The sequence below is a fragment of the Ranitomeya variabilis genome, chromosome 2 (assembly GCF_051348905.1).
Source record: "Ranitomeya variabilis isolate aRanVar5 chromosome 2, aRanVar5.hap1, whole genome shotgun sequence".
NCBI lineage: Eukaryota > Metazoa > Chordata > Amphibia > Anura > Dendrobatidae > Ranitomeya > Ranitomeya variabilis.
In genome coordinates, this window is record NC_135233.1 from 720,470,032 (window position 1) to 720,486,674 (window position 16,643).

The 16,643-nt window shown below is 41.4% G+C and overlaps 1 protein-coding gene across 1 annotated transcript in view; it reads right to left on the reverse strand.

The window, feature by feature from the left end:
* Positions 1-1,015: 1,015 nt before the first annotated feature.
* ROS1 (ROS proto-oncogene 1, receptor tyrosine kinase) overlaps positions 1,016-16,643 on the reverse strand; it is a 367,389-nt gene continuing 351,761 nt past the window's right edge. Inside the window, exons 43-44 of the mRNA XM_077281692.1 lie at positions 13,514-13,677; positions 1,016-1,416 (exon numbers count right to left, since the gene is read on the reverse strand). Coding sequence (XP_077137807.1) covers positions 1,313-1,416; positions 13,514-13,677 — 268 coding nt within the window. The 3' untranslated portion in view covers positions 1,016-1,312. The remainder of the gene's footprint in view (positions 1,417-13,513; positions 13,678-16,643) is intronic.

The window sequence follows — 16,643 nt, forward strand, 5'->3', positions numbered from 1 at the left end:
TAGCTGGTCTGGCTTGCACGCAACACCTAGTTTGGCAGTGATGATCTCCTGCTGATAAAACACTGATTGTATTGAAACTATAGCAATCTGCTGAGCAAGTAACATACCAATACCAAACTTGCTTCGATTTTTTTATTTACGTGATACAAAATTCTGAATGTTGCAATTAAAACTGTTTTTAAAATATGTCCCCATTTTCCAATGCCTATAACATTTTTATTTTCTGCTTATAGGTCTGAGTGAGGGCTATTTTTTTGTTTAGTGAGCTGATGTTTTTATTTTTGCCAATTTGGGATATATAACATTGTTATCACATTTTATTGCATTTATTTTGGAGGTAAGGTAACCAATAAAATTAAATCTTGTGGTTTAAATTTTTGTCTCTTTATGGCGTTTACAGTATAAATTAATTATAGATTTTGAAAGTATGATCTATACTTTTACAGAAGTGGCAATACTAAATAGTGAGGTTATTTGAATTCTTATTTTTTTTTTTTTTTTACATTTTTCAAAACTTTTACGTTTTTTCAGGGGGCTTGAACCTCCAATTTTTTCATCTCTTATACTATGTATTACAATACTACAGTAATGTAGTGAATTTGGAAAATCATAGTCTAATATGGAACTCAGCCCAAGGCTGAGCTTCAGAGAGGAATCAAAATGGCAGCAATTGGTACCTTCAGCAGAATCCCGGCTGTCATGATAACCCATAAGTTTACACAGGATCACTATGAAGGCAGTTGATGGGAACCAATGCATGCAAGCAATAGCATGTGTTCTATTGGAAAGCTGCCATCAGAAATTGAAGGCGACATTTAAATGGTTAACAGTCAGCTCCGGTCGCAGCTGTTAGACACAGATCAGATGCCAGTAGAGGGAGTTAAGTCCTCCACCCATGCGACCCCCTTCCCACGACATTAATTCGCATTATAATGGTTGAAGGGCCAATCAGTGGCCAAGACCAACATAATAGGAAAAAACTGTTGTGAGACAAGAACATTTGTATATTAATATTTTATTGAATGTGTAAATTACTGTCTCAAAGACAATAAAAAATATACACAATGGTAATAGTTCCTTTTGAATATGGTTCACTAGTGGTCAGCGTCAACACGTTACTAACAAATTCCAATCTATCTATAAAGACAGTGATTAAATGGATCGGTTACTTCCATTCATTGTAATTACATTTGTGCAAATACTTCTACTATTGGAAATGCCACAGTCTTTTCTTCCCCCAATGGAGTGTTCAAGGCTTTGCTGTTTATAGCATCTTTGGTACAAACGTTCTTCCCTTAAGATTTTCATTGCTTTATGTAGTAACCATTAGATAATTGAGGCCATCTACATTTCTTGCTTCCGTGAGGGTCAATGAACCTGTTTCTTCTGAAGCTGAACCAAGACTCGCATCTGTATCTGAAAAGTAAACTCATATCACACATTTATTTAAATTAAAGGCCTTGAAAGTGATCTAATGTGGAAACTAAAGCCATTTGATGGAAAATAAGACATTATAAAGTGTCAGTGTATTGTTAATTGAATGAGAACATGTAAGATATTGTGTAGTGTGAGTGTTCTTCCTATTCTTTAATCATAAAAAGGAATTGTATATCATAGTTACTCTCATAACTAAAGCTGTTGAAAGAAGAAACAGGGACTAGGAATTTCATTGTGAACAAAAATAAAGAATATTTATCGAATAAGACCAACGTATGTAATGCATAAGGTTTATTTTTCATGCAATGTTCATGCACCGTACAAAAAATATTAACTTTTTAAATCACAAACATGTACAGAAATTACCCTGTGCATCAGTACATCTTTAGAATCTCTGACCATGATGGAGTGCCAGATGGCCATCATTCCAAAATGCAAGCACCCTATGTATATTACGTCAAAAGAAATCAGAGCTCAAAATATAGCATAACTCCATAAAGACTAAGGATAAAGACTTATTTACATGAATAGATAATTAAATTAAAAGCTAAAGAATAAGCATGCACAATACAAATTAACCTGTTTGTGTGGTTTCTCCGTGAAGTGATTGTCTCTTATTATGCTCTAGGTCAGTGTTCCCCAACCTGGTCCTCAAGAGCCACCAACATATAATGTTTACAGGATTTCCTTAGTTTTCCACAGGTGAGAATTGCATCATGTCTACATGCAAGAATTTCATCACCTTGGCAATACTAATGAAATCCTGAAAACATGACCTGTTTTGGTGGCTGTTAAGGACCAGAGTTGGGGAACACTACTTTAGGGTCTTTCCAGAAGTTTAGAAAATAAAAAAAACGTTCACTCAATTTACCGTTCACCTCTCCAGCACCTACATTCTGCACAGTCTTCTTGTCCCAGCCGATGAGCGCTGAATACATGGGTCTCTTCACGCTAGGCCATGACTTCTGGCCCTGACAAGGTCTTGGATGGTCTTGGATGTTTCTATGCAAAACCATGTAAGGTCACGAAGTCATAATATCAAGATGTATGCCTAGACCTTGCCCAATAACATCCTGGGCCTCATTAGACAGAAGTCTTGACCTTGCATGAAGAGGCCACGGCTCGGCAGTGGTGATAATAAGATGTGCTAAGGACCAGAATTGTCCAGAGTGGAGGATCCAGAGAGGTCAGCGGTAAAGTGAGTATAAGTATTTATTTCACTTTTTTTAACCTTTGGATGTTTGCCACATTGCTGAATCCGCATGGAAGTGAATTACAAAAAATCCACATTTTGGCGAATGCGGATTTTTGTAATATTTGCGTAGAGTTCACTTTCTTACTAGGAATTGACTGAACAATTAGAGATAAAGCGCAAATTGAATGTGTAGATGCTCTATTGCTATGCCAACCAATCAATAATCATTGATTGTTATGATGTTGTGGTATGTAACAATTAATTGTTTGAAAATAGCCAGTGTGTGATATTATTAAGTGACCAATGTATTTAGAAAAATGATTGAGATGTCGTGAAAATACTTGTCTGCACTGACTAATAGGTCTCCTACAGAAATCCTAGTGCCAGTTGCTATACGAATATCTGTCCATGTAAATGGATCTTAAGCTTGATGCTATCAACCTACTTGATGTCATGTGTTAGTATATGTATACGTATGGACCAAAAATCAATAACTCTGAACAAAAAATGTCAATATGTCGAATTTTGTGAAAATATCCAAAATCTTTATTTAAATATCCAAGTGGGTATGTGGTGGCTGAAAAAGACAGGTGCACACACAATTTTAAAATGGCATAAAAAATATTAAAGAACAAATGCACAATATGCAAGGTCACACATATGGACCAGTACACAGTCATTCCAACTTTAAAGCCAATTGCTGAAAGAAATGGCTGTAAAAGCACTATAAGGCTGCCGTCACACATTCAGTATTTGGTCAGTATTTTACCTCAGTATTTGTAAGCCAAAACCAGGAGCGGGTGAGAAAGGTAGAAGTGGTGCATATGTTTCTATTCTACTTTTCCTCTGATTGTTCCACTCCTGGTTTTTGGCTTACACATACTGATGTAAAATACTGACCGAATACTGCTAGTGTGACGGCAGCCTAATAGTGATTAAATGTATGTTTTGTTGAATATGCAAACTGCCTCTTCGGAAAGGAAGAGGACTTGAACTCTATAGCGCCACCTGTTGGAAGCGGCAATCTTACAAGTCACTATTAGCCCTTTAACAAGCCTTGAAATTTGACTTAGGACAAAAGCCAATTCAGAATCTCAATTTATAGACAGAGTGTTTCAGAGTATTGCCCCTAATTTGGCTAGGTGAGAGGCTCTGGACTGAGGTATAAGTGGCAACATTTCTCCTTGTGGTGATTGCCATACCGGCTCTGGCATGACAAGCTAAGGAGGCTTATTTGCCGTGTAATGCTCCTCTGGGAAATTTAATATGTAAATTGCCTCTTCAGAGAGGAAGAGGACTTGAACTCTATAGCGCCACCTGTTGGAACCAGCAATCCTACATGTGACTATTGACCCGTGCCTTGAAATGGGACTTAGGGCAAAAGCCTTTCAAGTTCTGTTTTATTGAAGAAATTTGTTCTTCTTCTTTATTCTTCTATTTAGATTTCGGTGCACAGGGACTGGACTCTATAATGGGTCTTTTCCTCCCTGTCTGTGATTCACAGCCCCTCCGCCAGCCTTCAGCCTTTGAATTACCTGCCTCCTCTGCTTGAGGTCTCAGTATTGACCTGTCATTCACAGACCAGAGGCAGGCGGAGGGGCTGGGGAATCACAGAGAGGAGAACACCCTGTCCACAGTCAGGCTCCTGTGCAATCTACTGTATTTAGCAGAAAACTTCAAAAGCTGATTAAAAAAGAACCACAAAATGTATTTCTTCATCAAAGGTATCAATGTAATCAGTATTACAGCACCATCACAGCCATGTCTTTTCTTTCCATTTCAAAATCATGTTGACAGTTTTTTTTTAAAGAAATTCTCTAGGAATATTACAGCTCCTGCTTTTGTGAAGACTCCGATTCCATCTTGGCTGATTAGGGGATCCACAGGTGTCCTCCATCATGATTAATGGTGACAGTGAAGACACTGTTGAATTTGGGGTCATAGACAGAAGAGTTGCCAGTTGTCTATCCCTCAATCAGCGGGGGTCATAAAAATAATAATTTAGGACTTTATAATAAACATTTCTAAATACAAACTAATAAATCCTAAATCACAAAATATTGAGCTATATAAAGTTGTCCAACTGCCTGAAAACACCTGTCGCCAACAGCAATGTTGACACTAGCCCTTCTGAACCCGTGCCAGCTGTACTATGCTAGCTATTTGTCTGTAAACACTGGATCCCAGAGTTTACTTGCATAATTTACTTACTAGCCACATATATCACATGCCAATCATTCCATAACAGCATGGAATCACAGTCACATCTTATGTCCTTTGCCAGGAGATACATTCTATAAAATATTCTTCAGCTATCAGTACTCTTATCTGTAGGGAATAAAGTTCTGTTCACACTAATATTCTACGTTTAATTAAAAAAAGTCATGTTGGAATTATATTTTAATGATACCAATGGATCCCATTAACTTGTAAATGGCCATCAAGTAATCACCTGGGTTCCATTTTATGTAGGTAATGGAATTGGAGAATGGTGTCAGTGTAAACAGTGCCAAATGCATAACATTGACCAAACCAAGCAACAAAAAATACCACATCCACTAACTCAACATGCCATCCATGCCTGTCAATATCTGTAAATCATGTTTGGTAAAGCAATGAGCTCAAGACAAAGGCAGATTAATTTAGCATATAACACTATCTATGCTGGCCTACATAAAGAGATGTAATTATTGTAACCTCATACCATGACAGATTAATTGCTTAAAGGGAACCTGTCACCTCCCATGGCATTTTTAAGTAAAAGAGCCACCTTGTGCAGCACGAAGGCTGCATTCTGTCAAGGAGGCTCTTCTTTTTGTGCTCCCTTCTAACACTGCAATATTAGTTTTTATAATTTTCGCACCATACCTTTAGTCTGTCCGGGGGGCACGTCTTTTCCCCCGGACACAACCACCTCGAAGCGATCAGTCAGCCGCTCAGTGCGCCGGGGGCCGCCTCCTCTGTCTTCAGTCATGTATCCGGCACCTGCGCTGTGCTTTCCTTTTTCGGGCATGCGCCGTTTGTACTGCCCTTCAACTCACATCACCTGATGTATTCATCTCGCGCCTGCGTGTAGCCCATGCTCGAGATCCTGCCACGCAGTGCGAATAAATCAGAACACACCGCAGGGCGGATCTCGAGCCTGGGCTACACGCAGGCACGAGATGAATACATCAGGTGATGTGAGTTGAAGGGCAGCACAAACGGCACATGCCCGAAAAAGAAAAGCACAGCGCAGGCACCGGGTGCCTGACTGAAGACAGAGGAGGTGGCGCCCGGCACACTGAGGGGCTGACTGATGGCTGGGAGGTGGTTGTGTCCGGGGGAAAAGACGTGCCCCCCAGACAGACTAAAGGTAAGGCGTGAAAATTATAAAAATTAATATTGCAGCGTTAGAAGGGAGCACAAAAAGAAGAGCCACCTTGACAGAATGCAGCCTTAGTGCTGCACAAGGTGGCTCTTTTACTTAAAAACGCCAGGGGGTGACAGGTTCCCTTTAATCTCGACATTAAAAATGTTGTATGTGTGGATGAAAGCCATCGGACGATCCAGTTTGGCCATGGGGACTTTCCAGTAGCCAATGGACAAATCGAGGGGGGAAAAGTATCTAGCTCTTAATAGTGCTGACAGGGATTCTCCTAACCTCGGCAAAGGGTACGAATTTCAGATTGCGCAGACGTTCAACAGTAATAGTCCACTCAGAACCTCAGTGTCCCGACCTTCTTCCAGACCAACATGATGGTGAGCATTGTCTGTCCATGTGGCAAAGTCAGGGAGATAGTGGTGGGTACCACCACTTTTCCCAGGGCCTGGGAGGTGACTTGCAATCTCTGGATTTAACTGGCCAATATTAGCTGCTTGAATATTCTGGGTTGCACTCTTCCAGTCACTTCCTTGCAAGCTGTCCACCAGGAACTGTCCTATTTCCTTGAGGACATTCATCCCCAATTTCACAATTGGTCCATCCCCGATGGGGCCCTTCACCAGCACGATCCCCTTATTTCCTATATTCCGTGTGCAGACACCTAGCTCCATCCATACCACCCCCACCACTTGGATAGGCAACTGATTGGCAGCCATCAGTCGAATGCAGGTGCTTCCCTCTTAACCTGGCAGCGCTTCCAAAACGTTGCCAGGTTAAGAGGGGAGCCCATCCATTTGATGATAATGTGTGTAAAGCGCTGCGGAATATGTTAGCGCTATATAAAAATAAAGATTATTATTAAAAATAAAGATTATTATTTGAAATGTACTTCTGGCTTTGCAGTCACCTTGGACTCCATATCCATTTGACAACTATTCCTCCGTCTGTCCAGCTTGGCCCACATAGTAGAACTATTGTAAATGACATTTTCAGAGCTGAGCCATCTGAGTCCCATAGTGTGCTTCCTGACTACTGGGCACTTTAGTTTAATGGCCGCTCCCATTGCTGGCTACCTCGGGTGGGGCAATTCCTCAACATGTAAATAAGTCCAACACTCAAATCTGTACTAGTCTGGTTAGCATCTTGGTCTGTATTGCTGCCCTCTAGGAGAGGGGTAACCCCTCTCTGGTCGCTATACAGACCGAGGTGTGTAATTTGATTCTGGTGTAGCTGCAGGGGTTTTTCTTATACTCAATAGCCTCCCTCTGATTTCTCGCATTTCCTGTTGTAATTCAAGGGCCCTTACTGGTTCGGCATAGGGCACCCCAAAGCAGACACTTCGCACCCACGCAGGAACCTCGCACACCTAGACACCCACACACTCTCTGACTCTATCCTACCACTGTCCTCTATATCCTCACTCCACGACACAGACACTGCCACTGCTTTCTACAATGCCACTCTTGCATCAGCTATTGACACGGTTGCCCCTGTCATGCATAGCAGAGCGTGACAAACCAATAGACAACCCTGGCACAATAGCATCACTAAAAAGCTTCGGCAAGTATCGAGATTTGCAGAACGGCGTTGGAAGAAAACGCACTCACAAGATGACTTCAGTGCACTCAAACAAGCAACACTGGCATTCAAATCAGCTCTCACCTCTGCAAAACAGGCCTACTTCACAGCCCTTGTATCTTCCTTATCCCACAACCCCAAACAGTTGTTCAACACTTTTAACTCCCTCCTCCGCCCACCACTGCCGCCTACGAGTTCCCTAATCGTTGCCGAGGACTTTGCCACGCACTTCAAAAATAAGATAGACCAAACAAGGCAAGTCTTTGTTGTCCAACCACCACAACCCCTTTCTGTGAGAGACCAATGCCCAAACCCCATAACTTCACTCTCCAAAATCTCTGAAGAGGAGCTTGCTCATCTTCTCTCCAAATCACACCTCACCACTTGTGCACTTGACCCCATCCCATCCCACCTCCTCCCCAACCTCACCACCACACTAATCCCATCCCTAACCCATCTCTTCAACCTTTCACTAACTTCTGGTACCTTCCCCTCTGCCTTCAAACATGCCACAATCACACCTATCCTCAAAAAGCCATCCCTTAACCCAAGCGCTATGTCCAGCTATCGCCCCATATCATTGCTCCCATTTGCATCCAAACTCCTTGAGCAGCACGTCCATGCTGAACTTTCCTCTCATTTTGCATCTAACTCTTTCTTCGACAACCTACAATCTGGCTTCCGTCCCCACATTCCACTGAGACTGCCCTAACCAAAATTACTAACGACTTATTTACAGCCAAAGCTAACAGACAATTCTCTATACTCCTCCTCCTAGACCTGTCCTCTGCCTTCGACACAGTTGACCACTGCCTCCTACTACAGATCCTCTCTTCCTTTGGGGTCAAAGACATTGCCCTATCTTGGATCTCCTCATACCTTGCCAACCGCACATTTAGCGTTTCCTACTCCCATACTACCTCTTCATCTCGCCCCCTCTCTGTTGGTGTCCCTCAAGGCTCTGTCCTAGGACCCTTACTCTTCTCAATCTATACACTCGGCCTGGGACAACTCATAAGGTCCTATGGCTTCCAGTACCATCTATATGCCGATGACACTCAGATCTACCTCTCTGGCCCAGATGTCACCTCTCTGATCTCCAGAATCCCAGGGTGTCTATCAGCCATATCCTCCTTCTTTTCCTCTCGCTTCCTCAAGCTCAATGTGGACAAATCTGAACTAATTATCTTTCCTCCATCTCGCATATCTTCCCTACCTGATCTATCTATCAAAATAAATGAAATTACACTTTCCCCTGTGCCCAAAATCCGCTGCCTCGGAGTAACCCTTGACTCTGCCCTGTCCTTCAAACCGCACATCCGCTCTCGCCACCTCCTGTCGCCTCCAGCTCAAAAATATTTCCAGAATCCATCCTTTCCTCAACCCACACTCTACCAAAATGCTCGTGCATGCCCTAATCATCTCCCGCCTCGACTACTGCAACATACTCCTCTGTGGCCTACCTTCTAACACTCTCGCACCCCTCCAGTCCATCCTTAACTCTGCTGCCCGACTAATTAATCTCTCTCCTCGCTACACTCCTGCTTCCCCTCTTTGCAAATCCCTTCACTGGCTCCCAATTTCTCAGCGTATCCAGTTTAAACTACTAACACTGACCTACAAAGCCATCCATAATCTTTCTCCTCCGTATATTTCCACACTAATCTCTCAATATCTTCCCTCACGTAATCTCCGGTCCTCCCAAGACCTCCTTCTCTCCTCCACACTTATTTGCTCCTCATCCAATCGCCTCCAAGACTTCTCCCGAATATCACCCATCCTCTGGAATTCAGTGCCCCAACACATCCGGTTATCCACTACTTTTGGATCCTTCAAAAGAAACCTGAAAACCCATCTCTTCAAAGAAGCTTACAGCCTGTAAAGACCACACAGCCACCTCAACACCATTGGAGCTACTGCAACCCCCGACCTACTGTCTCCTTCCCCATAATCCTGTAGAATGTAAGCCTGCAAGGGCAGGGTCCTCGCCCCTCTGTACCAGTCAGTCATTGTTAGTTTTGTTTACTGTAAGTGATATTTGTATTTTGATGTAACCCCTTCTCATGTACAGCACCATGGAATTAATGGTGCTATATAAATAAATAATAATAATAATAATAATGGCTTTGGACCATACCTGCCATGTTGTTCTCAGACTCTGGGCTCAGATTCGACCTCGAGGAAACTCATGTTGAAATTGTAGCCCAGACATTCTTTCAGGGCCTGCCTCAAGTAGGTGTCTCTTAGGCCCATAACCAGTTGGTCCCACAGAAATTCATCCAGCAGGCCTAGTCCCCTAATTTCACCTTCAGTTTTCTTAGTGATGTGAGCTATTACGTCTTGCAGAGCATTCACTTATTAGGCAACTGTCTCTACCGTTGAACCAGAAAGAAAAGGCAAATGTGCAGGTTAACTATCTCCAAGTATTACCTCTACAATCTTGATCACAGTGCCTCAGCTGTCTAAACATGATCGTCTGTCGTGCCTCTTATCAATAAGTCACTTTTCACACCTGTTATGCTGGCTGCTGTAGTCCCCTGAGGCATGGCCCTAGTTCACTTCTATACCGGAAGTTACAGCTCACACGAACGTCCCTCTCCTGTGGCCTAATCGTCTCCTTCTGCTCTGGCTCTGCACACTATGCTTGGATCTGGTTACTCGTTTCTGGTCACTTGGTTCGTCACTTGGATCTGGTCACTCAGTTCTGAACACTCGGTGTCTTGCACACATCTGGTTACTTGGATCTGGTTACTCGTAATGGCAGCTATAAGCCAACTATGCTGCACCGTATGTCTGTCCTGCCACAAGTCCAGGTGCTGACTCCTCCACTTCTCTGCTCTCCCAGGCCTTTTATAATTAATAACTGCTCCACAGCTGTCACCTGACCTGGTGTCTCCTCTAATCTTTTCCCCTCAGGAATCATGTACTTTTTCCCTACAGTTCCTGCTGATGGAATTCTTGCTAATTTCTTTTGTCCTACAACATTCGACCAGCAGATACCTGCTTGCCAACTCCCTATTAGGCCTCAAACTGTGGAAATCTCTCATTTGTTGATCTCCTTACACATATGTGCAAGTATAGCCAGAGACTTGTCAGTGAAAGGCATGGAGAAGCTGCCTATCCAACTAGTCACCAGTGCTGATTGTTCCCCAGGGCGTTTAAAGTATGATTTTCTCTGAAGTTGAAAAGATCATCAGGCAGGACCTGATACATGCTGTCCGTGGATTGGGCAGCATGTATCAGTTGTCAGGCTCACTTTAACCCATCACAAAAAGCTATTTCCGAATGGACATGAAAGAGAAAGTGTGGGATAAGTTATACTATAGGTATCGCCTTCCTAGTGCCTTCATCAGGATCCCGTTGTAAAATAAGAAAATGTGGCTCCAGTTTGACATTCAGATGTTTTATAGAGTTACCTTCATAGTTGGTGCCTCCCAGAAAAGAGGCACTGTGATAAAATTAAATTAGGAACTGAAATCCTATAATACCAAAAGCAATTATCTCTTTGTTAAACGGAATCTGTCACCAGGTTATTGATATTCCATCTGAGAGCAGCAAGATGTAATCCAAAAAGAATTTAAATGTATTGAGCAATTGGACTAAAACAGATTTTGACCCTGATTTGAGAAATGCAGTTTTGATAAAATCACTGTTTTATGTGCTGCAGATCTACCCGTTCTCTAAAATTCTGGGCTCTATATAACCCCACCCCCACCACTGATTGACAGCCTTCTGTGTACATTGTGCATAGACAGCAGAAAGTTGACAATCAGTGGTAGAGTAACACAGAGATCATGATTATGGTTGACTACCTGGCAGCAAGTTTACTAGTCCTTCAATGATGATCTCCTGCTAATAAAACAGTGATTTTACCAAAACAGCCCAGTAAGTGACACATTTCAGGAATAAGGGTCTATGCCCCATAAATTATGCATCTTTCAGATTAGGTGTCAAAACTCTGCCCCCGGATTCCCTTTAATGACATTTATTTCAGAAAAGTCTCAGCATTTCATATTCTATCACATTGCATCTTCTTAGAGTTGATTGCTCCCCTTTAAGAAGTGCAAATGGCAACTTTCCTCCCTCTTTTACATATTTTGCAGCAAATCTCCAGATGGGGGCTGGAATGGGCGCAGCTTGATGTAGGCCCCCATGACTGCGTGCCACGGGAGGGTTTTTCCCGTTGAATTTTAAAAGCTGGGTTTGGGATTGGCTGGAGGGGGATGTGGGAGGAGTTGGGGGTTGGGGACAGGTTACAGTGTAGGGAAAGTGTGGGAAAACGCCACTTGCTTGAGAAGAACCCAGCGGGAAAAGCCCACCTACCCTCCCTTTTTTTTCTGCGACGGTTAGTTGTAGTTCTATGGTCATTTTTTTTTTTCGAATCTTAGCATTCCATGGGAAGGGATATGTTGGTTTGTTTTTTGTATTTTCATGTTCTTTATATTGTCTCAGTGGCATGTGGGATGGGGTTCTTGGAGTTGGCGATGTTTTATTGGCGGAAGGTCAATTGGATGGGGGTTGATCTGGCTTGTGGTTATGGGCTCTGGATGGGGATTGTCCTCGGGAGCTTTGGTGTTTGTTGGTCTGCCCTGAAAAGGGTTACATGGTGCCCTCGAGCTGGTGGTCACGGCTGAGGGTAAAAAAGTGTTGGTTAAAATTTTGGGGGCGTTTTTTGCCTATATATGATGCCAGATCTTTTAGCTCCAAGAACCCTCCCCCTCAAGTCTTTTCAGATGTTTTTGTTATATAATTATTATGTTTTGTTTGTTAATAAAACTGGCAGCTGTGGCCAAAATTATCCAAAGAATTTAACGTGTTATGTTTTTATTGCATGATTCGCGTTAAGTGGGGGGTGGCGGGATTTTGGTTGGCCACAGTTGGCGGGGTTGGAGGACTGGAGATAGGAAAAAGAGCCCAATTTGGCCATACGCGGTCATGATCATTCAATGAAATGTTGGCACTGTAGCTGATTGACTTGTTTGCTAATGTTTATTAGCTTCCAGTATTTTAGATAGCCACTTCATAAATGCAGAGCTCAAGATCATATTAGTCTTTTAAATGTCCTTGACATCTGCTGTCTGAAGTTTTGTTTGATGAACCACTTAAAGCCTAACTGTTTTAAAGCATGTAGTAAATGAGTCTCCACTATTTCCAACATGCTCTTCAAGGAGGGATATAATAATAAGAGTTACTAATTAAATCTTTATATTTATGTCTCAGACAACTGCCGGCCAACCTGCCTATGTTTAGATTTTGGTCCTGTATACATGTCTGCTGGAGATGTTTGCCTAAATGAAGTGGAATGAAGTCATGCTGATATTTTTATTCTGTGTGTGTCTCTGCTTCTATTCCTGTAAGCTGACTGTTTGTGGCTTTAGTTTGACTGAAAGTTTATAGAGTACTTGGAAGTGTACTTCCGGCTAAGGACAGAAAAATCCAAGCCAGTTTAAAGGGGAGTCTGTCACCAGATTTTTACTACCTAATCTGAGAGCAGCATAATGTACAGACAGAGACTCTGATTCCAGCAATGTGTCACTTAATGGGCTGCTTGCTGTAGTTTTAATTAAAATCACTGTTTCATTTGCAGAAGATTATCACTGGAGGACTAGTAAATCTGCCGTAAAAATAATTCAAAGTAAGTTACTTATAACACATTGAAACCAATTATGTTCTTTTTTGGACAGTTTTGCTGCATTCTCTTATCCCATACCACATTCTATGCTTTCAGAAGAGGATGACACTTTTGCATAATTAATTTCAAAAAGTGATGATCATGCATAGCAAAAACTATCAAAGATTATGAAATTCTAAAAAAACCATAAAGGATATTTAATACATGCATGTTGTATATTAAGGCATTGAGCTTTCTTTTATATACAGTATATGCATATATATATTTTATTACCTACATTCAGCAAATGTTAGTGCTCTGTACTGACCTTCAAAGCCTGCATTATCGATGCCCTCCAAAACCAAGATTTTCTCTTTGAGTCGGGTACATCTTAAAGAGCAACTTTTGAGTTGTTCGAGCTGTTTTTGAATCTTAGCAAAGTTGGGTCTCTGAGCAGGATTTTGTTTCCAACATTTCAGCATCAGGTTCCACCTATATGGAAAGTAAAGTTTAATCATATTTCATCTTACATCATATGTAATTTCTTAATTCAGTTTAAAGTAATAGAAAATGCAACAATGTGCATCTGAGCTTTTATTATGCGCCCTGTCACTTTAGAAATAAAATGGAGTTGGAATAATTAAGACCAGCGTGTCAGGGTCTAATGTACAAACACTAAAGATCTGCTTACCAAAATTGTCTGTAGTTTATATGCACAAAGTCAACAAGAAGTCAAGTATATTGCTGTACAGTTAGATTAATTATAAGGCCCCTTATATCTCTAAAGGCCCCGTCTCACATAGCGAGATCGCTGCTGAGTCACAAGTTTTGTGACGCAACAGCGACCTCAGTAGCGATCTCGCTATGTGTGACACGTACCATACGTAGTATTAGTGAATGGTAAGCGACTCATGATCCTAAGACCCATTAATTTGAATCACTATGACTTGTCAGACATTTACTGAATAAATAGCTGCACTGAACATATTTTACCTTTATCTCCACTGCCACCAAAAAATTACACTTCTTTTTCCAAGAGTATGCTTACATTTTATTTACATTTGATGCTAAACTTCAAATGCACAATCTAACAATCTGCCATTTCCAACGTAATAATATTTTCCATATTCACATATTTATTAGTGATGAGCGAATATACTTGTTACTCGAGAATTCTCGAGCATGCTCGGGGGTCCTCTGAGTATTTTTTAGTGCTCGGAGATTTCGTTTTCATCGCCGCAGCTGAATGATTTACATCTGTTAGTCAGCATAAGTACATGTGGGGGTTGCCTGGTTGCTAGGGAAGTATATTTGCTCATCACTAATATTTATATTAGTTTTATTTATTAGCATTATTTATAATGCTGGACTACACAGATAGCTGTTGGCATCACTACAATTTATCCTCCAATCTACCACCTAACCATCACGTGACCTCTCTTCAGACTACAAAGCAGAACCTTCGCCATTTATTCCATTAGTTGACCATTATGCTTGATCCTAACAAAGCCATAAATAAATCTACTGTGTTCTTCATACCATCTTTAAACTTCCGATTCTACACATCCTCCAACAAAATGGCATTGTTTTTTTTCTCTAGAACTCCTTTCTCTGAGCTAACACTCTAAAAAACTCTCAGTTTTTATTGTACCCTGTACTCTCACCTCGTTCAAAAAGTTTTTTCTACAGAACCCCTCAACTGCTTTCCAAATATTGCTTCCACCTTAGAAGGTTACAGCTATTCACACGTCCCCCCATCTCTTGTATATACATTTTATTATTTGTACCATAAGTCACGTCATGACTTAGATGGCCATAAAACATATACACTGTGTGCAGAATTATTAGGCAAGTTGTATTTTGATACTTTTTATACATGTCCTACTCCAAGCTGTTCAGGCTTGAGAGCCAACTACCAATTAAGTAAATCAGGTGATGTACATCTCTGTAATGAGGAGGGATGTTGTCTAATGACATCAAAACCCTATATAAGGTGTGCTTAATTATTAGGCAACTTCCTTTCCTTTGGCAAAATGGGTCAGAAGAGAGATTCGACGGGCTCTGAAAAGTCCAAAATTGTGAGATGTCTTGCAGAGGGATGCAGCAGTCTTGAAATTACCAAACTTTTGAAGCGTGATCACCAAACAATCAAGTGTTTCATGGCAAACAGCCAACAGGGTCGCAAGAAGCATGATGGGCAAGAAAGGTGCAAAATAACTGCCCATGAATTGAGGAAAATCAAGCGTGAAGCTGCCAATATGCCATGTGCCACCAGTTTTGCCATATTTCAGAGCTGCATCGTTACTAGAGTAACAAAAAGCACAAGGTGTGCGATACTCAGGGACATGGCCAAGGTAAGGAAGGCTGAAAAACTACCACCTTTGAACAAGAAACATAAGATAAAATGTCAATACTGGGCCAAGAAATATCTTAAGACTGACTTTTCAAAGGTTTTATGGACTTATGAAATGAGAGTGACTCTTGATGGGCCAGAGGCTGGATGGGCCAGAGGCTGGATCAGTAAAGGGCAGAGAGCTCCACTCCGACTCCAGCAAGGTGGAGGTGGGGTACTGGTATGGGCTGGTATCATCAAAGATGAACTTGTGGGACCTTTTCGGGTTGAGGATGGAGTGAAGCTCAACTCCCAGACCTACTGCCAGTTTCTGGAAGACAACTTCTTCAAGCAGTGGTACAGGAAGAAGTCGGTATCGTTCAAGAAAAACATGATTTTCATGCAGGACAATGCTCCATCACATGCCTCCAACTACTCCACAGCGTGGCTGGCCAGTAAAGATCTCAAAGAAGAAAAAATAATGACATGGCCCCCTTGTTCACCTGATCTGAAACCGCATAGAGAACCTGTGGTCCCTCATAAAATGTGAGATCTACAGGGAGGGAAAACAGTACACCTCTTGGAACAGTGTCTGGGAGGCTGTGGTGGCAGCTGAACACAATGTTGATCGTAAACAGATCAAGCAACTGACAGAATCTATGGATGGAAGGCTGTTGAGTGTCATCATAAAGAAGGGTGGCTATATTGGTCACTAATTTTTTGGGGTTTTGTTTTTGCATGTCAGAAATGTTTATTTCTAAATTTTGTGCAGTTATATTGGTTTACCTGGTGAAAATAAACAAGTGAGATGGGAATATATTTGTTTTTTATTAAGCTGCCTAATAATTCTGCACAGTAATAGTTACCTGCACAAACATACAGTATATCCTCCTAAGATAGCAAAATCTAAAAAAAAAACACTCCAACTTCAAAAAATATTAAGCTTTGACATTTATGAGTCTTTTGGGTTGATTGAGAACATAGTTGCTGATCAATAATAAAAATAATCCTCTAAAATACAACTTGCCTAATAATTCTGCACACAGTGTATATAAGGTGTAAGATATTTTCTGATATACTGTATTCTGCTGTATAACCATACAGTTGCTACAATGTCCAAAAATAT